This window comes from Ornithorhynchus anatinus, chromosome 10 (assembly GCF_004115215.2).
Source record: "Ornithorhynchus anatinus isolate Pmale09 chromosome 10, mOrnAna1.pri.v4, whole genome shotgun sequence".
Taxonomy (NCBI): domain Eukaryota; kingdom Metazoa; phylum Chordata; class Mammalia; order Monotremata; family Ornithorhynchidae; genus Ornithorhynchus; species Ornithorhynchus anatinus.
This window is the reverse complement of record NC_041737.1, coordinates 50,194,069-50,219,265: the sequence shown is the minus strand read 5'-3', so window position 1 is coordinate 50,219,265 and position 25,197 is coordinate 50,194,069. Positions and strand designations below refer to the sequence as shown.

Sequence of the window (25,197 nt, the reverse complement as noted above, 5' to 3'; positions counted from 1 at the left end):
GACTCAGTTGCCTTTTTTTCCCCGGGCGGGAGAGTGCACCAAGCACGATCTATCATATTTACAGTGCTTGGCACATAGTAAGTGCTTAACAAATACCATTATTATTACTGATCATTCACTGTGTGCAGAGCACTGTACTAAATGCTAGGGAGAGTACAGTATAACAGGTACATTCCCTGCCCACAGTGAGTTTACAGCCTATAGGACAACCAGAATAAAGGAGCCTATTTTAGAAATTAAGAAATGAAAACCCTGGTTTCTATAATGTCAACACTAAAATCAGTTTCCTCAGCATGAACATCACAGCCCGTTTTCAGTTCGGCATACTCATTCCTATAAATTCAGGACTAAGTACATAATACATAGAACAAATTCACCACTCTGTAGTCTTTCTTTATCTTGTCTTATGCCGTCGAGTCGTCTCCGACCCACAGCGACGCCGTGGACGCATCTCTCCCAGAACGCCCCACCTCCGTCGGCAATCGTTTTGGAAGCGTATCCGTAGAGTTTTCTTGGTAAAAATACGGAAGTGGTTCACCGTTGCTTCCTTCCGCAAGTATTGACTCGTAGCAGATTGCCTTCCACTCGCTAGCCACAGCCCAAGCTAGGAATGGAATGGCTAGGCTTCTGCTTGACTCTCCCTCCCATAATCAAGACTGGTAGAGTACAGGAAACTCTCCAGGTGCGACCCTGAGTGGGGAATCTTTCCTTACCTAGATTCTAAATCCAACGTGACATCTGGGAGAGAGCCATCGGAATTATAATTCAATTTCTCTGAGTCCATCCCAGGATGCTGTTTCTCCAGCTCTTCTAATTCTTTCAGGCACTGAAAATACTAGATGAGAGCATCGTCTTAGTGAAGGCTAAAACCCCGAGCACTCACTTAACATAACCATCTGCACATTCGGAGGTGTCTAGGCAGAAAGTTGGAGGGAAGCCCGGACTAGAAAGTATCAGTTCTTTGCTTTAGAATATACAAAACAAATACTTTGCTGTAGACAAGCTCAGGTCACCTAATAGTTGTAGTAATAGTATTTATCGAGCATTTATTTTGTACTAAGCGCTGGGAGAGAATATACGGAAGGAAATAGACACGGTCCCTGTCCCTCGTGGGCTTATTCATTCATTCAGTTGTATTTATCGAGCACTTACTGTGTGCAAAGCACTGTTCAGAGTGCTTATTGAAGGCGCATCTCCTCCAAGAGGCCTTCCCTGACTAAGCCCTCCTTTCCTCTTCTCCCATTACCTTCTGCGTCGCCCTGACTTGCTCCCTTTATTCATCCTCCCTCCTGGCCCTTATGTACATATCTGTCATTTTTTCATTTCTATTTATGCCTGTCTCCCCCTCTAGACTGTAAGCTCACTGTGGGCAGGGAATGTGTCTTTATTGTTGTATTGTACTCTCCCAAAAACATAGTATGGTGCTCTGCACACAGTATGTGCTCAATAAATACTCACTGATTCAAAATCTAAGAGTGCCCTTCCTTCCTCTTGGACGGTGAGCTCCCAGTGGGATAGGAACTCTGCCCGACCTGATTATCTTGTACCTAACCCCATGCTTAGCACAGTGCTTGACACCTGGGTAGCACTTCATAAATTCCATCATCCCCATCATTTATTATTACTGTAATGAATGCACAGATAGACTTTTCATACCTTGCTCTGATCTGGATCACAGTAGTCCAAGAGAGCGTCACAAAAATGATACCCCATCGATTCCAAGTCTTTTGTGTTGAAGTGGGTGCCTTGTCTATTTCCTGTAAAGAATATAGCCACTGGTGAGGTGGCTATACAGTACAGTGCCTGGCACATAGTCAGCGCTTAACAAATACCATAATTTATTATTATTATTATTACTCTCCTCAGCTGGGCTGGCCTCTCAGGCGTGGTTAGCTGAATAGACAATATCAATCCATCAGTCAGTGATATTTATTGACAGCTTACTGTGTGCAGAGTACCGTACTAAGCATTTGGGAGAGCAATCATTCATTTATTCAGGTGTTCATATTTATTGAGTGCTTACTGTGGGCACTGTAGTAAGCGCTTGGGAGAGTACAATATAACAATAAACAGACACATACCCTACCCACCGCGAATTTACAGTGTAGAGGGGGAGACAGACATTAATACAAATAAATTCCAGGTACATGCTGTGGGGATGGGAGTGGGGGATGAACAAACGGAGCAAGTCAGGTTGATGCAGAAGGGAGTGGGAGAAGAGGAAAGGGGGGCTTATTCAGGGAAGGCCTCCTGGAGATGTGCCTTCAGTTAGGGTTTGAAGCGGAGGGGTTGGGGGGAGAGGCACCAGCTGGCTCACCTGCTGGGATTTTTTGAGCGTTTGCTATGTGCAGAACAATGTACTAAACACTTGGGAGAGTAGGCGAGAATTAGCAGACACTTTCCCTGCTCACAGTGAGCTTATAGGCTTATGAGAAAATTATCACCATAGCGCTGAACCTCATCCCTACCCTCCAATCTTCCCTTTAGTTTGCTTCCTTGCAATAAATGGGAGAGGGAAGCAGATTTCTCTTCTAGTTGGCTTTCGGTCTCTTCTACTTGGATCTGTGCTCCATTTAAATGGCCAAATGTCCCCCTCTTCTACGTGTGGCCTAAAGGATAGAGCACAGGCCTGGAAGCCAGAAGGACCTGGGTTCTAATTCCGGCTCTGCCACTTGTCGGTTGGGTTGTCTTGGGCAAATCACTTCACATCTCTGTGCCTCAGTTCTCTCATGTGTAAAATGGGAATTAAGACCGTGGACCCCATGTGGGACAGGGACTGTATTATATCTGCCTCCTGGTCAGTAGAGTGCCTAGCATATATAAGCGCCTAAATACCATTCAAAAAAAAATAATTGAGGGCCTGTTAAAAAATTAAGGGCCGGCCCTGCTTATTGTAAATGGGACTTCAAACTCTCACTGTGGTACGATTGGTGGACTACCTCTCTGTGAGTCTGAAATGATCAGTTCTGTGCTGTGAAGTTACTCTAATTATTACACTTCTAAACCTGCCTTTCAGAGAAGCAAAGTGGCCTAGTGGATAGAGCCAGGGCTCGGGAATCAGAGGGCCTGGGTTCTAATCCCGGCTCTGCCACCTGTCTGCTGGGTGAACCTGGACAAGTGACTTCACTTCTTGATGTCTCAGTTACCTCATCTGTAAAATGGGGATTGCCTGTGTGACCCATGTAGGTTATGATCTGTATCCAATCTGATTAGCTTGTACCAACCCCAGCACTTAACACAGTGCCCGGCACAGCATAAGCACTTAACAAATACCATAGAAAAAAATAGAGACCCTTCAGTTGCACTGCCTTAGGACCGTAAGTGAGAACATCTTCCTCTTACCGAGTGTAGACCCACAGAACGTGGCTTCCAGGGTGAAGCTGTTCCGGATCCCCATTTTCCACATCACTACCCTCCCGGTTCCTTCTTTGCTCTTCTGAACCTTAAACTGGCAAGACTGGAAGGAGAACTGAAAAGAAGGGCACAGAATGAGCCCCGCTGAGTTGACGGAAGATTCCCCTTCCCCTCGAATGAGGATTGGAGACGAAAGAGCCGCGACGAGATGATTCCCGGAAATACAGCTGTAAGGATTTAATGTCAGTCTTCCCCCACTAGCCTATAAGCTCCTCGAGGGCAGGGGGTACAGAAAGTAAGTGCTCAATAAATGCCATTGATCGAATGAATGTATTTTCCCTTGAGGTGGAGAGATATATCTAATTTAGAGCAACGGGAGGGAGTGAAGAAATACCTCCAATTCCCAGAATTGCAGACCTCCTGACACTGATTCTGGCGGGGTCAATTCCACCTTTCACCTACCCAGAGCAGTGGCCTTGGGAGAGCTCGATGTAGCCTTGTTGACTTAAGTTGCACCTGATCAGTAAGCCTTTGGAGGCAGGTGGATGCCACGTGATATTTTTTCCTCCAACATGACCTGAGTGATTAGTAACTGTGGCCCCTCTTCTTAGTTGTGACTAAGATCATTCTTATACCCTGCCAAAGTTCGGCAGAATTCTTCTCATTAGGATATTTAATGTTCTTGACATGTCAGATGGATGTTTGATGAGCCCTGGTATTTGAAATGAAACCAAGAAGTGATTTATCTCCCTGGCTCCTTCTTTCCCACCAAAGTTCAGTTGTGTAAATCAGTCAATCAGTGGTATTTATTGGGCATTAACTATGTGAAAAGCACTGAGCACCTGGGAGAAGACAATAGAACAAAATTAGCTGAACGGTATTTATTATCACTTCACTGTGTCCAGAGCACTCTACTGAGCACTAGAGAAAGCACAGTAGAGTTACCCTGCTTTCAAGGATTTACAATCTAATGGGAGATATTAAAATATATTTCAGGTAGGGGAAGAAACTTAGTATAAAGATATGCTCCTAAGTGCTGTGCTGTGGGGAGAGTGAATGGGTTTGGTTAAGCATGTAGGGAGTAAGGAATCAAGTGGATGGCAGCAGGGAGGAGACTAGGGCGGGGAGATGAGAGGTTAGTATAGGAAGGCTTCCTGGAAAAGATGTGATTTTTCAGTAGGGCTTTGAAGATGGGGAGAGTGGTCGTCTGCCGGATGTGTAGGAAGAAGGAGTTCGTTTGTTCATTCAATCGTATTTATTGAGCGCTTACCGTGTGCAGGGCACAGCACTGAGTGCTTGGAAAGTACAATTTGGCAACAGACAGAGACAATCCCTAACCAACAATGGGCTCATAGTCTAGAAGGGGGAGACAGACAACCAAGCAAAACAAGTAGATAGGCATCAATACCATCAAAATAGATAAATAGAGTCATAGATATACACATCATTAATAAAAGAGTAATAAATATGTTCAAAGATACACAAGTGCTGTGGGGCGGGGAAGGGGGTAGAGCAGAGGGAGGGAGTAGGGGAGATGGGGAGGGGAGGAGGAACAGAGGAAAAAAGGGGGGGATCAGGCTGGGAAGGCCTCCTGGAGGAGGTGAGCTCCCCAAAGGGCTTTGAAGAGGTGAAGAGAGCTAGTTCGGCGGATGTGAGGAGGGAGGTCGTTCCGGGCCAGAGGTAGGACGTGGGCCGGGGGTCGACGGTGGGACAGGTGAGAACGAGGCCCAGTGAGGAGGTTAGCGGCACCAGAGGAGCGGAGTGGGCGGACTGGGCTGGAGAAGGTGAGAGGGGAGGTGAGGTAAGAGGGGGCAAGGGGATGGACGGCTCTGAAGCCAAGATTGAGCAGTTTTTGCTTCTTGTGGAGGTTGATAGGCAACCACTGGAGATTCTTGAGGAGGGGGGTGACGTGCCCAGAGCCTTTCTGTTGATAGATAATCCGGGCAGCAGAGTAAAGTATAGACTGAAGTTCCAAGGAGTTCCAAGTAACGATCGGTCGTTCATGTGATTATACTAATATAATAATCCGACAGTTTGTAATGTAGAGTACTAATATATTGATATAATTGGGGTAGTTTGTAGTATTCATTCGGGCCATGCTGAGGCCATTTGAGAGAGCAGTGTGTACTAGTGGAAAGAGTATGGGGCTGGGACCCAAAGGATCTGAATTCTAATCCTGACTCTGCCACTTGTCTGTTGTGTGACCTTGGGCAAGTCACTTACCCGCTCCGTTTCTTGGTTATCTCATCTGTAAATGGCGATTAAGACTGTGATCCCCATGTGTGACAGGGACTGTGTCCAACCCAATTAACTTGAATCTATCCCAGCGCTTAGTACAGTGCCCGGCACATAATAAGCGCTTAACAAATACCATTAAAACAAGCCACTCCTCGGACCACCCGTTCAGCCCTCCCAGTTCTGTAGATGAAAAGTTTAAGTCAGGAAGACACTTACTTTATCTGGACAGTTCTTGCTCATCATGAGTGGAAAGATGCGGGGTTGCAAGCCAAACCCTCTGGCTCGTCTGTTACCCTCACAGCCGTACATGAAGATATTCTCTTTCCTACTGTGGCCGTGAAAGTCACAATACAGGAGAACTTCCCTCTCTGCCATCACTCTACCGAAAGGGAGAAGTACAGATTGTTCCAATCAGCCTTGAGTCCCCTGCGTTCCCTGCTCGGGATGGGGTGGGATGACCTCTCAGCTTCCTCAGTAAGGGGAATGGGGGAATCACGGTATTTAGTGAGCGCTTCCTGTGTGCGGAGCACTGTACTAAGCACTTGGGAGAGTACAATTTAACATATAACAAGACATTCCCTGCCCACAGTGAGCTCACAGTCTAGCGGGGGAGACAGACATTACTATAAATAAAGAAATTATGGATTGTACCTAAGTGCTGTGGGACCGGGAGGGGAGATGAATAAAGGGAGCAAGGGTGACGCAGAAGGGAGCTGAAGAAAAGGAAAAGGAGGGCTTAGTCAGGGAAGGCCTTTCGGAGGAGATGCGCCGTCAGTACGGCTTTGAAGTGGGGGAGAGTAATTGTCTGTCGGACATGAGGAGGGAGGGCGTTGCAGGCCAGAGGAAGGATGTGGGCAAGAGGTCGGTGGCGAGACAGACGGGATCGAGGTACAGTGAGGTTAGCAGCAGAGGAGCAAAGTGTTCCGTCTGGGTTTCGTAAGAGAGCAGCGAGGTGAGGTAGGAAGGGGCAAGACGATTGAGTGCTTTAAAGCCAATCGTGAGGAGTTTCTGTTTGACAAGAAACTCACATTCTGAAGGGGGAAACTGCAGGAACCTCTCCGAGAATTCCCACAACCTCCTCCATGGATCCAGGGAAAAGCGCGAGGACCAGGACCGCAGCCCCTCCCTCAAAACAGAGTTCCGAGAGCTCGTGGCCGGGTTCTCCTCCTGCTCCAGAGTAAGGCCCCAGTCGTATGTCTAGTGGCAAGGGATTAAGGCCACGGGTGTCTCACTGAATTATTTCATTGTTTCAGGGTCGGGGGTAAGTCATCAAATCATGGCTTCCGGGGCTTACGGGGCTGTCTCTCTACTGGCAGGAAGAATAATGAGGGCCGGGGAGGAAGGGAAGGAGGAAAGGAGAGGGCAGAGGAAGAAGGGAGGGAGAGAGAGACTCGGTAAGTCACCGAGGCAGTCATCTGAGGGGATCTTACCTACGGATCATGTTCCGGGTGTGCCATATAGAAGGGAACAGTTCCTTCAGGATCGATTTGTAGTTCCGGTTTAAATCCCGTCCGGTTAAGGAGCAGCGATAATTTCCCACAATCACGCCGTCTGGGTTCAACATGGGAATCACCTTGAAGACAAAAGTGTCCCGGAGGAGCTGGGCATCGCTTGATTCTCCCAGGATATAATCCAGGAAGCCTTTCATTATCCAAGAGCTGTTGCTTTCCCCCGGATGCACCCTTGCGGTCAGAATCACCGCTTTGCGCTTTCTTGGCCCCGAGTCCCGCGAAGGAGTGGTGATGGTTAAAACGTACACCATGTTCCTGGCAAGGGAGTGGCATAAGACACCCACCTTGCAGAACTTCGACTTCACCGGGTCATTGCAGATGACCGCGAGGTAGTCCTGTAGGTTGGCGTAAGTGTACGGGTAACAGTGAGCAAAGTAGCAGGTGTCTTTGCTGTGGGGGAACTGGAACGTCCACGTCAGGGAGAAGAACCGGCGTCCGTCTTGCCCCAGGTTGTTCCTGTAATACTTTATTTGGTCCCCGGTTCTCTTCCAGCCTATATGGTGGGCCTCGGCCTCTTTTTCCGAGTAGAACAGTGGGCGCATGCCTCGACCGTACAGGCTGGCCGGCTTGGCGAAGTTGACGATGGTGAAGCGGTAGGGCGTTCCGGCCTGGGTGTTGGTGACCTGGAAGTAGTACCACTGGGTGTGCCTATTGGTGAAAAGGTCACTGCGCATGGTCAACTGGTATTCATATTCGCCGCTGGTGGCGGAAGGAAGGCAAACGCAGCTCACGTTAATCACGGGAAGTGATCTGGAGACAAACACCTTGCCTTCTCCTGCCTCACCTCACTGCTCTCCTACCGGCCCACGCACCTCGCTCCTCTAACGCCAACCTACTCACCCTACCTCGAGCTCGTCTGTCATGCAGTCGACCTCTCGCCCACCTCCCGCCTCTGACCTGGGACACCCTCCCTCATCATATCCCGCAGACGCTCTCCCCTCCTTCGAAGCCTTATTGAAGACGTATCTCCTCCAAGAAGCCTTCCCCGACTGAGCCCTCTTTTCCTTCTCTTCCGCTCCCTCCGGCATCACCCTGACTTGCTTCCTTTATTCATCCCCTCTCTCGGCAACACAGCGCTTATGCACATAGTTATAATTTATTCATATTAATGTCTGTCTCTCCCTCTTGACTGTAAGCTTGTTGTGGGCAGAGGTTGTGTCCGTTACATTGTACTCTCCCAAGAGCTTGGCGCAGTGCTCCGCGCACAGTAAGTGCTCGGTAAATACGACTGATCGACTGACCGAAGCAGTAGCTCCCTCCAGGAGAAGTGTTAACTCAGACGGTGTCGCTGAAGTGCCGCTTACTTAGAAGACGGTGTTCTATAGCGGTAACTACAGACAATTGGAAGCTCCTACATTCAAATCTGTACGATCTTGAGATCACCTTGGAAATTCCTCGTGCTTTAAGACGATCCAGCAAGAAGACGGGCGAAAACCGAGGATCTGGGAAAACCAGATATTCCCCAGGAAATAACTAAGATAAAAAAAAAATGCTGGGCATCGAAATGTCTTTCCAGCTGTGCTCATCTCTGCAGAAATTATTTTCTTCTGGTTTATTCATTTCTACCCTGCCTTCATTTAGGGCTGTAGGAAATTGAAAAAGGACTATCCATTTCTAAAATGTAAAAGTCAACAGAAGTTCAGCGTGGCTCAGTGGAAAGAGCACGGGCTTTGGAGTCAGAGGTCATGAGTTTGAATCCCAGCTCTGCCACTTGTCAGCTGTGTGACTGTGGGCAAGTCACTTAACTTCTCTGTGCCTCAGTTACCTCATCTGTAAAATGGGGATTAAGACTGTGAGCCCCCCGTGGGACATCCTGATTCCTCTGTGTCTACCCCAGCGCTTAGAACGGTGCTCGGCACATAGTAAGCGCTTAACAAATACCAACATTATTCCTAGGCTCATAAATTGATATGACCAATTTGGATGGCAAACTATTTTTACTACCATGGATGGACAAAGTGGGAAAGCAGGCGGGTTGTGTAAACATATATAAAGATATACTGAATGTATTAAAGGTTGCTTCTCATAAGCATAATTACATTTATTGCAAAACTGCCTACCATATCTTGCCCATATCAGTTTGTGTACATATTCAGATGTTTTCTGCTACATTTGCCTTTATTTAAGTAAAATTTAGTTTTTAAAAAAAAACATTAGAAGGAACTTTCCATATATTGTATGTAAGGAGGTATTTGTGCAGAGTACTGGACTCAGAGCTTGACAGATGGTGACACAATCAATCCCTGCTCACAAGGAGCTTTTTAAAACTGTACTGGTTAAGGGCTTACAATGTGCCAAACACTGTACTAAACACTGGGGTAGAGACAAACTAATCAGGTTAGACACAGGTTGAGAAGCAGCGCGGCTGAGAAGCAGCGTGGCTCAGTGGAAAGAGCCCGGGCTTGGGAGTCAGAGGTGGTGGATTCGTATCCCAGCCCTGCCGCTTGTCAGCTGTGTGACTTTGGGCAAGTCACTTCACTTCTCTGTGCCTCAGTTCCCTCATCTGTAAAACGGGGATGAAGACTGTGAGCCCCACGTGGGACAACCTGATCACCTTGTATCCCCCCAGCGCTTAGAACAGTGCTCGGCACATGGTAAGCGCTTAACAAATACCACCATTATTATTATTAGACACAGTCCTGGCCCCATAGGGGGGCCCCGCTTCATAGATGAGGTAAATGAGGCACAGAGAAGTAAAGTGACTGGCCCAAGGTCACACATCAGACAAGTGGCAGAGCCGGAATTAGAACCCGGGTCCTTCTGGCTCCCAGGCCCGGGCTCTGTCCACTAGGCGACGGAGCTTCTCAGTTCTCAAGCTTACAATCGAATGGAAACACGAGTAACAGGAGACCCCAACTCAGAAACCAGAGCGGGCCCAGGTAGAACAGGTCTGTCAGATAGGCAGGGTTGCGCACTCAAGAATAATAATAACGGTGGTAATAATAATAATAGCCATATTTGTTGAGCACTTACTATGTGTCACACACTGTACTGAGTGCCGGGGTGGATACAAGCAAATCGGGTTGGACACAGTCCCTGCATGGGGCGCAGAGGCCTTATCCCCATTTTACAGATGAGGTAACTGAGGCACAGAGGAAGGGAAGTGACTCACCCAAGGTCACACGGCCGTTAGGTGGCGGAACTGGGATTAGAACCCAGGCAGCTAGCGAGCTAGCCCTACAAAGACAGAAATGGGAGACGTACACTTTGACCACCTTCTGCAGATTTCCACTCTCAAATCGGGCTTCAAACACCAGAGTATTATCCCAGTTGTCCAGTGGCGGCAAGACAGATTTCTTCAGGGGGTTACGTCTGCCCCCTATTTGAGAATACACAAAACAGGACTCTTTATTAGCTGGTGGGAAAAGCAGAAATGACAGCCAGGTTAGGACATCTGGATGGGACAAAATTGGTTTGAATCCCGTGGAGGTTTGTAGTACTCTTGTGGTGGAGAAACAGGCTGGCCTAAGGGAAAGAGTGCAGGCCTGGAGTCAGAAGATCTGGGTTCTAATCGCAGCCCTGCCACTTATCTAATAATGATAATAACGTTGGTATTTGTTAAGCGCTTACTATGTGCCGAGCACTGTTCTAAGCGCTGGGGTAGATACAGGGTAATCGGGTTGTCCCACGTGAGGCTCACAGTTAATCCCCATTTTACAGATGAGGTAACTGAGGCACAGGGAAGTTAAGTGACTCGTCCACAGTCACACAGCTGACAAGTGGCAGAGCCGGGATTCGAACTCATGACCTCTGACTCCCAAGCCCGTGCTCTTTCCACTGAGCCACGCTGCTTCTCTGCTGTATGACCTTGGGCAAGTCGCTTTACTTCTCTGTGCTTCAGTTCCCTCACCTATAAAATGGGATTCAGTTCTACTCTCTCCTACCTAGATGTGGGATAAGGGACTGTGTCCGACCTGATAGCCTACCCCAGTGCTTAGAACAGCGCTTGACACATAGTAAGCGCTTAACAAATGCCGTAGTTATTATTATTACTCTTGTGATACAATTTGTGTTTGCCAAGTTTCGAGAGGGATGAAGAGGCGGAGAAAGGTGGGGTGGGGAAGCCAGACAATTGCCAGGAAGCAGGAGCGAGGAGTAACTGGAAGGAGGAGATGAAGAGGATGGAAAGGACAAGTTTCTCTTCAGAAATCTCCGGTCCCAGATCTTGAGCTCTTCACAGGACTGAAATGGGGAAGCCAAGAGGTAGAGAGGGATGAACTGGTCTCTTTCTCAGTCCTGAGGAGGAAAGAGCAATGCCTAGTGGGAAGACCCTGGGCCCGGGAGACAGGGACCTGGGTTCTAATTCCGGCTCCTCCACTTGCCTGCTGGGTGACACCGGGCATGTCATTTAAACTGCTCCGTGCCTCATTTTCCTCATCTGTAAAATGGGGATGATTCCTACTCTCCCAACTCCTTAGACTGCAAGCTCCTTGTCAGATCTGCTTATTTTGCACCTACTTTAGTGCTTGGCTCTGCTAAACAGACACTTTACAAATACCACAGTTTATCATTATTAGTCTTGGGAAGAGCCTAAGATTTAGGAGCAATGATTGTCTAAAGGAAAATGGAGAGGTGACCTTCTTTTCTTTTTTCCCCTCTGCTCACTCTCTCCTGCAACTCCTGAGCTGTCAGCCCTTGCCGGTAGTGAAATTTTATTTCCCACGATTTAGATTTTCTTGCTATTTGTGACACTCTTTTTCCTGGTCTCTAGGATATGTATAAGAGGAGTTTTATCGGACTGTAATTGAAATCCAGTGAGAAGTCACGTGAGGTGCTTTACATAAATAAAATGACATTCTTTAGTTGAGCAGCTGGTCAGAAGTGCTTAGTTCACAATAATTTTTACCCTTTAATTTCATAACTTCCCTTTTTCTCAACTTCAGCAGTAAGTTCTCTGAAGAGTGTTAGCACACTGCAATCGAATGTAACCAGGAAGCCATAACCCCCGTGCAGAAGTTTTAGACAGTGACAATCGCTGCTGATACTTACATGACCATACTTTTTTTTTTCTGAATAGCTTCTATGTGAAATTCCAGTTCTCACGAGTGAAATATTGAGTCTCTGTCCAATTTCATCCTGACTTTATCTACCTGAGAAAAACCAGTGTGTGAACACTGGTCATCGTGCCTATTTTGGGAGGGAGGGATGCCAGTGAGTTTTGAAAGGCATTCAGGGAGAAGATGCCAGGCGATCAATCAGTCGGGGATATTGATCGAGTGCTTATTTCGTGCAGAGCACTACGCTAAACGCTTGGGAGAGTACATTCCAGTAGAGTTGGTAGACATAATCAATGGTATTTATTTAGTGCTTACTCTGTGCAGAGAAGAGTAAAATACAATAGCTTAGGAGAGTAAAATACAATAGAGTTAGTAGACCCATTCCCTACCCAAAAGTTGTTTGAAGTCTAGAGGGGAAGACAGACCTTAAAAAAGATTACAGCTGTGCTCATAAACACCGTGGGCTGAAGGTGGGGTGAATATCAAGTGCTTAAAAAGGGCAACGAAGCAAGTGCCGAGGAGAAGGAGACGGAGTCAGGGAAATGAGGGCTAGGAGATGCGATTTTAATAAGGCTTTCAAGCTGGGGAGAGTGGTGTCTGCAATATTTGGAGGGGGAAGGAGGTCCTGGTCAGAGGTAAGAGGCGGGGGAGGGATTGATGGTGAGATAGATGAGATCAAGGTACGGTGAGTATGTTGGCATTAGAGGGGCAAAGTGTGTGGGCTGGGTAGTAGGAGGAAATCAGCAAGAAAAGATAGGAGGTAAGGTGATTGAACGCTTTAAAGCTAATGGTAAGGAATTTCTATTTGATGTGAAGGTAGATAGGCAACTACTCCAGCGCTTAGAACAGTGCTCCGCACATAGTAAGCGCTTAACAAATACCAACATTATTATTACTGGAGACCCTTGAGGAGTGGAGAGATATGGACTGGATATTTTCTGAGAATGTTTGGAGCAGCAGAGTGAAGTATGGCCTGGAGTGGGGAGAGATGGGAGGTCAGGAGCGAGGAGGATGATCCACCAGTGAAGTTGGTATATTGATGGAGCAGCGGGGCTTAGCGGATAATGTGCTGGGAGTGAGAAGGACCAGGGTTCTAAACCCAGCTCCACCACTCGTCTGCTGTGTGACCTTGGGCAAGCCACTTCACTTCTCTGGGCCTCAGTTACCTCATCTGTAAAATGGGGATTAAGAGTGCGAGCCCCAGGTGGGGCAGGGGCTGTGTCCAACCTGATTAGCTTGTCTCTACCCCAGCTCTTAGAAAGTGTTTGACACATAGTGAGCGCTTAACAAGTTCCACCGTTGTTATTATAACTATATGATAAATGCTTGGATCAATGTGGCGTCAGTTTGGATGGGGAGGAAAGGGTGGATTTTAGCCATGTTGTGAAGGTTGAACGGACAGGTGACAGGTTGAATATGTGGGTTTGAATGAGAGAGATGAGTCACATCCGACAGGCAGTTACTCTCCCCACCTTCAAAGTCTTCCCCGACTAAGCCCTCATTTTCTTTTCGTCCACTTCCTTCTGGGTTGTCCTAATTCGGTCCCTTTATTCACGCAACGCCCCCACCCCCAGCACTTATGTATCTATCTGTTGTTTATTTATTTGTATTAATATCTGTCTTCCCCTCTAGATTGTTAGCTCGTTATGGGCAGGGAATGTGTGCGTATATTGTATTATACTCTCCCAAGCACTAGTAAAGTGCTCTGCATACATTAAGTGCTCAATAAATATGATTGACTGATGGACTGGTCACTGGTCCCTCTAGACTGTGAGCTCACTGTGGGCAGGGATTGTCTCTATTACTCTATTGTACTTTCCCGAGCACTTAGTACGGTGTTCTGCACACTGTAAGCACTCAATAAATACGATTGAATGAATGAATGATAACGAGGTGCTTGGCTGGGGCTTTGGGCTCTGGCCCACTGCTTGGTCGTTGTTACCTGGCTCTGCTTTCTGCCCCTTTCCTTCATCTGTGACCAACAGACCTATACCTTCATTCTCATTTTTGCCATCTGCCCTTACCCTAACTGCTAGGGCAAGTGAAGTCTTCTGCAGGCCTAGCTGTTTTGGCAAGGGCCACGCCTGCCTCCTCCTTCTCCCTCCAACCTCCCTGGGGCCAGCACAATGATCAGAACACTGCTGAACAGAACGCACGTTTCAGATGCCTAGAAAATAGCCCCCTTAATGGCTTTTCACTCGTAATTCGAGAGAAGCGGCGTGGCCTAAGAAAGAGCTTGGGCTTGGGGGTCCGGGGATCTGCCAGTTAATAATGATAATAATAATTGTGGTATTTGTTAAGCACTTCCTATGTGCCAAGCACTCTTCTAAATGCTGGGTTAGATACAAGGTTAATCGGGTTGTCCCACGTGGGGCTCACAGTCTTCGCCCCCATTTTACAGTTGAAGTAACTGAGGCACAGAGAAGTGAAGTGACTGGCCCAGCAGCGCACGGCAGACAAGTGGAGGAGCCGGGATTAGAACCCAGGTCCTTTTAACTCCCAGGCCCATGCTCTATCCACCAGTCCATGCTACTTCTCTTATCTCGTCTGCCGAATGGCCTCAGGCAAGTCACTTCACTTTTCCGTGCCTCTGTTCCTCATCTGCAAAATTTACTTATTGAGCACCTACTGTGTGCCGAGCACTATTCTCAGCGCTTGGGAGAGTATAATACTACAAGAAACAGACACATCCCCTACCCACAATGAATAGGGATGCAATATCCATTCTCCTTCCTACTTCGACTCTGCGCTCCATGTGGGATAGGGACCTCATCTGACCTGATTAATAATAAGAATAATTGTGGTATTTGTTAGGTGCTTACTACATGCCAGGCACTCTACCAAGAGCTGGGTCTCATGTGAGCCAATTGGGTTGGACAGAGTGCCCGTCCCACAAAGGGGCTCACCGCCTTAATCCCCATTTTATAGAAGAAGTAACTGAGGCACAGAGAAGTTAAATGACTTGCCCAGCATCACGCAGCAAATGGTGGCCCGGGATTAGAACCCAGGTCCTTCTGACTCCGAGACCCGTGCTCTATCTAATAGGCCACCGTGCTTGCTTATCACCCCCCAGAGCTTAGTGCTGGGCACATAGTAAACACTTAACTAAATACAACAATAATTATTCTGGACAGGGTCTTTCTTCTAAACATAGGAACAGGGATAGGTTTTGGTTGGTATTTTCACGGGAAGACAAAGAACACACACTGCTCAATAAATACCACTGATTGATTGACTGATTGACAGCATGTTTAATCAACATTTAGGAAGGCAAATACTGGAAAAGATAAGTGGGAGGGGTTTTTTATGTGTGAGTGAGTGATTGAGTGATTGTGTGTGGGGGTGGGATGGAGAGGAGGAGGGGGCTTTAAAGATACATACCCTTCCCTAGCAACCAGCTCTTGCCTCTGGGATCAACACTACCGGAGAATAATAATAATAATATTGATATTCGTTAAGCGCTTACTATGTGCAGAGCACCGTTCTAAGCTCTGAGGTAGATACAGGGTAATCAGGTCGTCCCACGTGAGGCTCACAGTCTTAATCCCCATTTTACAGATGAGGTAACTGAGGCACAGAGAAGTGAAGTGACTTGCCCACAGTCACACAGATGACAGGTGGCAGAGCCGGTATTCAAACCCATGACCTCTGACTCCCAAGCCCGGGCTCTTTCCACTGAACCACACTGCTCACAGGAGTTGACGGTTTTAAGGATTTTTTTGGATATGAAAATTTACAGATCCTGAAAGTCTTTCTGTAGTAACAACTCTATTGTATTGTGCTCTCCCAAGGGCTTAGTTCAGTGCTCTGCACGCAGTAAATGCTCAACAAATACCATTGGTTGATTGATTGATAGTATCTTCTTCCTCATCTTTCCTATCGTATTTTGTTTGGATGAAAAATGATTTCTGCGCTTCCCTATATCTCCATGTAGAAAAAATAAAGTCATCACTTGTAAGAGATTAATTACCTTTCAAGCTTTCATTCCAGTGTCAGGTTTCCTCATACCTTTAGAATCTCTAAATTTAGAGATTTCTAAATTTACATTCTCGAAATCTCACTTTGAGGTGTTTCTAATGTTGGTCGCCTGTCTCAAGGGCAGAAGGGCAATTCAGGACAAGCGAGAAGCAACATGGCTTAGTGGAAAGAAGAGAGGCCTGGGAACCAGGAGACCTGGGTTCTGATCCCAGCTCTGCCACTTACCAGCTGGGGGACTTCACTTCTCTGTGACCCAGTGTCCTCATTTATAAAATGGGGATTAAACCCTGTTCTCCACTCCCTTAAATCGTGAGCCTCAATTGGAAAAGGAACTATGGCTGATCAGATTATCCTGTATTTCCCCATAGTAAGCATTTAACCAAGACTAATAATAATAATAATGATGGTAATTATGGTATTTGTTAAGCACTTATTATGTGCCAAGCACTGGAATAGGTATTGGAGTAGATACTGGATAAGCAGGTCCCACAAGGTGCTGACAGACTCCATAGGAGGGAGGACAGGTATTTGCTATTTTTTTAATGAGATGTTCATCCCCTTGATTCTATTTATTGCTATTGTTCTTGTCTGTCTCCCCCGCTTAGACCGTGAGCCCGTCAGAGGGCAGGGACCGTCTCTATCTGTTACCGATTTGTACATTCCAAGCGCTTAGTACTGTGCTGTGCACATAGTAAGTGCTCAATAAATACTATTGAATGAATGAATGAATGACAGGTATTGAATCCCCATTTTCCAGTTGAGGGAACGGAGTCACAGAGAAGTGAAGTGACTTGCCCAAAGTCTCACAGCTGACAAGTGGCAGAGCTGGGATTAGAACCAGGTCCTCTGACTCTCAGACCTGTGCTCTATCCACGAGCCATACTGCTTCTTTAATACCACAGTTTATCCTGATTCTGTCCCTAGATGAGTCATCCAAGGCTAATCACCAAGTCACTTCCCTGGGCTCTAGTTTCCTCGTCTGAAAAATGAAGGCCGTGAAATGACCCTCCAGTTCTAAAAAACCCCGCATAGTTAGGGAACAGCCTTTACCAGTCTGGTGATTAATTCGGGCACTCGCCGCTTTAAATTGCAAAACAGAGATGATCGGTTACTAACGTCAACTGCTTAATCCATGCTTACCATCATCTGCTAGATAGACCACAGTTTTTTCCTTGGTGTCTGAATAAAGAGGCTCCTTTTCCAGACCCGTTTGGATATATGTGGGTTCAGGTTGAGGAGGGGTCCAATCTGTCAAAGAAAAAGGTACAGTGGAAGTGAAATGAGATCAACCTGGAGAAACAAAGTTCTCTTTTCTCTCTCTCTCTTTGGTGTCTGTGAAGTGCTGGACTATGGGCCAAGCACTCTACTGAGCACTGGGGTAGATACAAGCTAATCAGGTTGGGCACGGTCCATGTCCCACGTGGGGCTCACAGTCTGAATCCCCATTTTGCAAGATAAGGTGACTGAGGCCCAGAGAAATGAAGTGACTTGCCCAAGGTCACACAGCAGACAAGGGCAGATCTGGGATTAGAACCCAGGTCCTTCTGGTTCTCAGGGCTGTACTCGATCCACTAGGCCATGCTGCTTTCTTGGGAATTTTGGAAGATGGATCTTCTAGAAACAAAATGTTGGTATTGGCAGTTCACATAATTTATCCGAACCCTCCGGACGTGTCTGTGTGATTATTTTAATTTGGATTTTTATTTGTTGTAGAAGAGGTAGATTTTTTTTGATCATCCTCTAGACTGAAAGCTTGTTGTGAGCAGGGAGTGTATCTACAAACTTCGATGAATTGTACTCTCCCAAATGCTTAGAAAAATAGTGTTCTGCACACAGTAAGCACTCAATAAATACCATTGATTGATTGATTTTGAGCATTCCATTGATACACTGTGATTTACTAGAAGGTTGGAGACAATTACGTGACAAATTCCCTGACCCCCAGAAGTTTGCACTCTGAGGGGGGAGACAAGTAGAAAAATATTTACAGCTAGAGTGAGGTCAGAAAACAAATACAGTAGATACATTTTCACAAGTGTTAAGGAAGAGGGAAATAAGTTCTTAAGTGCTCAATTTGGCAAAAGGAGTGATTTGTGTACTGAACCATAAAAAAAAAGCGGACGTTCTCTGGTGATTTCCCCTGTTACTTCATTTCTCCTGGTGGTGAAGTTGAGAGAGGATGGAATCTGTCTGTGGAAAATCTGGTTTCTATGGCTTGCAGAAAGATCTCCACGTATTCAGGGATAACATCCTCGGAGTTTTAGATGGCAATATCAACAACAGTCACTCTGTAAATTAAGAGATCACGGCTCAGACTTCTCCAAAATGGAGCATCCAGATATTCTTTCGTCCTGGATATCAAAGCCCAAACGGTGGGTTGCTGCCTCCAGGACTGAATGAGCAAGTGACAACCTTTCTGGGGATTCCAGGGCTTCCTCTGGGAATCAATCAATCAATCATATTTCTTGAGCATTTACTGTGCGCTGTACTAAGCGCTTGGGAGAGTAGAATTTAAGAGCTGGTAGACTTGTTCCCGACCACAGTGAGTTTACACTGTGGACAGACATTAAAATAAATTATAGATATGTACCTAAGTGCTGTGGGGCTGAGAGTGGGGTGAATATCAAGTGTTTAAAAGATAGAAATCCACAGAAGGGAGAGGGAATAAGCTAGCGCAGGTCTGTCAGGCTATTCATCCAGGCGCCCATTTAACAGGCAAGGGCTCCTATTCAAAGGTAGGGGTCACAACCAGCGTGGCTTAGTGGAAAGGGCCCGGGCATCAGAGGATGTGGGTTCTAATCCCAGCTCTGCCACATGTCTTCTGTGTTACCTTGGACAAGTCACTTCACTTCTCTGTGCCTCAGTTAATCATCTATAAAATGGGGATTAAGATCGTGAGCCCCATGTGGGACAGAGACTATGTCTCTGAATCTGACTTGAATCTACCGTAGTGATTATAACAGTGCTTGGCACGTTGTAAGCACTTAACAAATACCGCAATTATTATTATTATTCATAATAACCCCATCCGAAACCTTAAATCCATGAAGGCAGCACCTGAGTAGAGCTAATCGTAGCAAGGTAAATTCCCAGTTATCTCTAGTTCTAAGAGCATTTTTGGAGGACGTACCTATGTGCGAGACTTTCTCCTCGATGACATCACAGTGGTACGGCCATCTTGTGACTCCCAATAGGCCTCCGAATAGGTCAGTGGGTTCCCAGAGATGGGGGACCCACTGCTCCAGCTGATACTCCAACAGAATCTGGGTGGCCCGGGTGAAGAAGTGATCGGAAATGGAGTCTGCAGGAAGGAAAATCCAGGCGGAGATCGGTGGAAAATGGCAAATTAAATTCACATTCAGTTTAGGGAGTCGCATTTCACCAGTCCTACATCCGAGGGAACGTGTCTACCAACTCTGTTGCATTATACTCTCCCAAGCTCTTAATACACTGCTCTGCAGACAGAAAGCGCCCAATAAATACTATTAATGATCAATCACTCAGTCAGTCAATGATGATGATGATCTGAGCCAGTCCTGGGAACTCTGGTGTCAGCAGGTGCATCTGATTGATGTTGCATTTCTGGATTTTCCATCATTCCTCCTTCCCACGCTCCTCCTTTTCCTCTCCACATCTATTGCTGTCCAGGTGACCTTGTGTGGGTAAAGGGGTGAGGGTGAGGGTGAGAAACGGCGTGGCGCAGTGGATGAAGCATGGGCCTTGGACTCAGAAGGTCATGGATTCTAATCCTGGCTCTGCCCCTTTGTGCTGTTTGACCACGGGAAAGTCACTTTACTTCTCGAAGCCTCAGTTACCTCATCTCTAAAATGGGGATTGAGACTGTGAGCCCCATATGGGACAGGGACTGTGTCCAACCCAATTTGCTTGTATCTACCCCAGCGCTTAGTACAGTGCCTGGCACAGAGTAAGCGCTTAAATACCATAATTATTATTAGAGAAGCAGTTAGGCTCAGTGGAAAGAGCCCGGGCTTGGGAGTCAGAGGGCATGGGTTCTAATCCCAGCTCTGCTGCTTGCCAGCTGTGTGACTTTGCGCAAGACACTTCACTTCTCTGTGCCTCAGTGACCTCATCTGTAAAATGGAGATTAAAACCGTGAGCCCCACATGGGACAACCTGATCCCCTTGTATTCCCCCAGCGCTTAGAGCAGTGCTTTGCACATAGTACGTGCTTAACAAATACCACCATTATTATTATTATCTAATATATCTATCCCTCAGATTCTTTATCTGCAAAACAGGGACTAAATTCCTGTTCTCCCTCCCCCTTAGACTGTGAGCTTCCTGTAGGGCAGGGATTGGGTCCGACCTGTTTATCTTGAATCTTCCTCAGTACATAGCAAGTACTTAACAAACACCACAATTACTATCACAGTCTAGCAAGGGAGACAAACAATAAAATACATTATAGTTTCCACCTTCCTATAATATAAATATATGTTTATATTATAACCTATATATATCTATATATAGATATATATAACCTATATATATCCAATAACCTATATATATCCAATAACCTATATATATCTATATATATATATATGCGTGTGCTGTGGGTATAAGAGAGGGAGTGAATACCTAACTGTTTAGGGGGTGACCATTCAAGGAACTAAGGTGGAGAGAGATTAACAATTAAATCAGGGAAGGCTTCCTGGAGGAGATGCAATTTTAATAAGGCTTTGAAGATGGGGAGAGCCCGCCTGATGTGAAGAGGGGGAAGAAGAGGGGGAAGTTTCAGGTAGGAAGAGTGTTGATGGTGAAAGATGAGAGCAAGGCACTAATCAGAGGAGTGAAGTGTGGGTTTTAGAGGCAGCATTATCTCTGATGAGTATTGGGCATTCAGGCCAAGAATATCACAAAATGGTTCCATTTGTTTTGGAAAATAAAATCTGTGTATTTTTTTTTAGAAAATAGAAGCCAATTTTTAGGATTTTTTAAAAAGAATTCCCAGTGAGGTGTCTGGTAAGAGGAGAGAGAAGAGATGGAGGGGGGACACCGTCAAAGAGAATATCCAGGCAGTGAGGTACTTAAAGGAAAATTACATTTAAAAGGGAAAAAAACAGCTTGGAAGCTGGTGGATGATCCCATTCAGCTTAATTAATAATTAATTTGTGTGAAAAGAGATAAGCACAAGTCCTAGGGGGACAGTTAAAACAATATGCCTCTTATTGTGACTTGGAAAACAGAGGATTAGAATTTCAGATGGGGGAGTAAAGTCAATTTACTTAGCGATTTTGTGGGGCTGATGAGATTAGAACTGGAATAATAAATGGAACAATACGGAGAGAAATATTAAATACATGGTGAAGGAATACCGTATTATCTTTCTGACACTGAGTTTCCAACTCAGATTTGGCAGATAAAACCCTACCAATAACCTTTAATTGAAAAGAAAACGGATTAAAGGGAGATGAGACCAGAGTGCATAAATATAATCTGGAGGTGTTTTCAAAGCTCTCAGAAATGTCTTTGTCAGGTGAGAAGCTGCAGCTATGCCTTCCGTGGTCTTTAACCCATGCTGGGCAGAGGAAAAAAAAATCGGAAACTCCTTTGAGAGTTTCAACTGTCTCTAGCTTGGATTAAGACAGGCCCAAAATGCTAGATTTGTAAATTCCCTCTAGATTGTAAAATTATTTGCGGACAAGGGATAGCACCTATCAACTCTGTTGTATTGTACTAGAGGAACAGCATGGCCCAGTGGATAGAGCACGGAACTGGAGTGAGAAGGACCTGGGTTCTAATCCCGGCTCCGCTACTTGTCTGCTGTGTGACCTTGGGTGAGTCACTTCACTTCTCTGGGCCTCAGTTACCTCATCCATAAAATGGGGACTAAGAGCATGAGCCCCATGTGGGATAGGGACTGGGTCTAACCTGATTAACTTGTATCTATGCAGCACTTAGAAGAGTGCTTGGCACACAGTAAGCGCTTAACAAGTACCGTAATAATTCATTCAATCGTATTTATTGAGGGCTTACTGTGTGCAGAGCAGTGTACTAAATGCTTAGGAGAGTTCAATGCAGCGATAAACAGTCACATTCTCTGTCCACTGTTAATAATATTTTCGTTATCACTCTCCCAATCGCTCAGGACAGTGCTCAGTGTACTCAAAAAATAACACTGATTTATTGAATGCCAGACTCAAGGACACAGAAATTTCATATAAATGAGGGCAGCAACCCCTCTTTAAATTTTGCCACTTAATTGCGACACAAGAAACATTTTGTAAATCGCCTTCCCCAACACTGCACTTGCGGAAGTGTCTTTCTAGGCCTACCCTCGTCCTAAGGTCTTAGTACAGTGTCCTGCGCACAGTAAGTACTCAAAAATACCACTGATCAAAGCATTTTTTAGTATGTGTAAAGTCCTTCGGCATGAATCATGTGGACTGAAACTTTTACGCTCTTGTAGCCACTTAGTTCAGGGCACTCTGACCCGCTTACCTCAGAACACAGAACAGTGCTTGACGCATAGTAAAGTGCTAGACGAACACCATAATAACAATAACAGCAATAATAGCCATAAAAATTGGAATCTGATGAACGCAACTGCTGAATTGCTGTTTGGTGGTAGGTAGGGAAGGGTAACATTAAAAATAAAACAATAACCAAACTCCTTCCTCCACTTATCTTTTTGTAGCTTAGGGTTGTGCCCTCCCACGGTTGACTTTCTCAGAGGGCCCGCTGTATTTTCTCACAACCGCCCTCCCCTACCACTAGAAAGAAAAACAAAACCAAACTCTACCTGGTTTAACCAACAGGGGAAATAAGGAAGAGTGTGTGAGCAAACCTGGAAAAAATCGACCCTGCTGGAAATCTTCATCCACGAATGGCATCAAGGGATCCCTAGACTAAAACAAACAAGGAACAATTCAATACTTGATTTAATAATGATAATAATTCAATACTTGATCTCCCTCAGACTGTGAGCCCCTCAGTGGACAAGGAATGAGTCTTCCAACTCGTATTGTACTCTCCCAGGTGCTTAATCCAGTGCTCTGCACACAGTGAGCACTCGTTAAATACGATTGATGATGATGCTGTGAGATAGGGACTGCATCCAACCCCAGAGCTTAAAACAGTGCTGGACACATAGTAAAGCACGTAACGAATACGATGATAATAATGCATAGAGGGAAGACATACTCTGTAGTCCTCTTCATCACTGGATACGTGGCTCGTGAGTTGCTTGTCCTTGTCTGAATCTTCTGTCAACCTCTTCCAATCCATGTAGTTGAAATCTTTTTTACACCAGCAGACTATAAAACAGAGTTTTTATTGAGGTTTTATAGTCCTTTCCCTGAGTTCTTCGTATTTGTAAAATGGAGTTCAACTCTGCACTTATTACAGCACTCTGCCCCCAGGAAGCGTTCAGTAAATACCACTGATTGATTGATGGATGGATGGATGTGCTTCTCAGCAGTTTGTCATTCTAAATGTACTTTTAAAGGTCATTTAACCAACTTCTTTTGCTATCGGGAAGGATCCTTAAGGAATGTACTTTTAGTTTGGCGTGAAAATTTATATTACCTTATCTGTCCCTCCCAACAATCTACTCTTTTATGAAATGTGAAAACCATGGCCCATCTCTATACATTCCCTTGATGCTTTCTCTGACTTTCCGTGTATGCTTTCCCTAGCTCTCTACCCCTTATTCCTTGTTCTGGTTTCTCTAGATCTCCAGTTCCGTCACTGACCGTTCTCAAATGAGAAAGGTTGAGGATCATGGCGGAGGACGGGACGTTCTGGAGAAAGTATATCCACGGAGTCGCTGTGAATCGGAAACGACTCGACGGCACTTGATGATAAATGATAACGAACCCCTCCCCTCAGTCGGATGACAAGCTAATGGGAGCCCTCACTAAATACCACCGGTGGACTGAAACACAAAATGGATAAAAAGGCACTGGCGTGGGTGTCGATCAACCCAACCATGGTACTTATTAAGCACTTATTACATGCAGAGCACTGGACTGAGTGTGTTTGGGAGGCTACGATACAATAGAATTGGTAGACACGATCCCTGTCCTCGAGGCGTTTCCATGATCCTACCACGGCCTCCTAGGTTTACCTCTTCCCGATCCCCGACCGCCTTCCCATCCTGGGGATCGCCTATCCTCTGCCCATACCTGGGCTCACCTGTCCCCTCCCCGTCCCGGGGCTCACCTGTCCCTTCACCATCCTGGGCCTCACCTGTCCCCTTCCCAACCCGGGGCTCATCTGTCTGGTTCCCATCCCAGCACTCACCTGCCTCCTCTCCCTCCCGGGGCTCACCTATCCCCTCCCCATCCGTCCCCTCCCCCATCCCAAGGCTCACCTGTCCCCTCCGCATCCCAGGACTCACCTTCCTCCTCCCCCTCCAGGGGCTCACCTGTCCCCTCCCCATCCCAGGGGCTACCTGCCCCCTCTCCATTCGCCCCCTCCCCCGTCCCGGTGAATTGAATGGTGTTTATTCAACGCCCACTAGAAGAAGTGCACTCTACAAAAAGCTGGGGAAAGTACAACAAACTCCCACAGTATGTCCTCCGTCCACGAGGAGCTTACACTCTGAGGAGACAGATATGAAAATAGTTTACACCCCATGCAATCAGAGTAAATAACAATGTACGATTGGAATACAGGACAGTGCCACTGATCCTTAAAATTAAATGTTGATTTTTATTCCCGGGCCTCACCTGTCCCCTCCCCAACCTAGGACTCACCTTCCTCCTCCCCCTCCAGGGGCTCACCTGCCTCCTCCCCATCCCGGGGCTCACCTGTCCCTTCACCATCCTGGGCCTCACCTGTCCCCTCCCCATCCCGGGGCTCATCTGTCTGCTTCCCATCCCGGGGCTCACCTGCCTCCTCCCCATCCCGGGGCTCACCTGTCCGCTTCCCATCCCAGGACTCACCTGTCCCCTCTCCATTCGCCCCCTCCCCTGTCCCAGGGCTCACCTGTCCCCTCCTCATCCGCCCCCTCCCCCATCCCGGGGCTCACCTGTCCCCTCCCCATCCCAGGGCTCACCTGTCCCCATCCCAGTGCTCACCTGTCCCCTCCCGGTCCCCGGGCTGCCCCGTGGGCTCCTTGGCCCTCCCTGGGGGGAGGGGAGGGGCTCCTCCAG

General features: G+C 46.6%; 1 protein-coding gene and 1 non-coding gene across 4 annotated transcripts in view; both read right to left on the bottom strand.

The window, feature by feature from the left end:
• The window catches only part of AGBL3 (AGBL carboxypeptidase 3), a 47,155-nt gene extending 21,958 nt beyond the window's left edge, over window positions 1-25,197 (bottom strand). Inside the window, exons 1-12 of one of the 3 annotated variants that reach the window (XM_029072790.2) lie at window positions 25,101-25,176; window positions 23,243-23,355; window positions 22,887-22,947; window positions 19,209-19,379; window positions 17,219-17,326; window positions 10,308-10,458; window positions 7,388-7,802; window positions 7,023-7,165; window positions 5,809-5,971; window positions 3,343-3,469; window positions 1,657-1,757; window positions 714-835 (exon numbers count right to left, since the gene is read on the bottom strand). In XM_029072790.2, the coding sequence (XP_028928623.1) occupies window positions 714-835; window positions 1,657-1,757; window positions 3,343-3,469; window positions 5,809-5,971; window positions 7,023-7,165; window positions 7,388-7,802; window positions 10,308-10,458; window positions 17,219-17,326; window positions 19,209-19,379; window positions 22,887-22,947; window positions 23,243-23,355; window positions 25,101-25,110 (1,685 nt within the window). In that variant the 5' untranslated portion in view covers window positions 25,111-25,176. Of the gene's footprint in view, window positions 1-713; window positions 836-1,656; window positions 1,758-3,342; window positions 3,470-5,808; window positions 5,972-7,022; window positions 7,803-10,307; window positions 10,459-17,218; window positions 17,327-19,208; window positions 19,380-22,886; window positions 22,948-23,242; window positions 23,356-25,100 lie in introns of all 3 variants that reach the window. The other 2 variants (XM_029072789.2, XM_029072788.2) reach the window with 2 other exon arrangements.
• On the bottom strand, window positions 563-700 carry LOC114814809. The gene has a single exon (XR_003762606.1). It is a non-coding gene; the product is annotated as a small nucleolar RNA SNORA7 (small nucleolar RNA).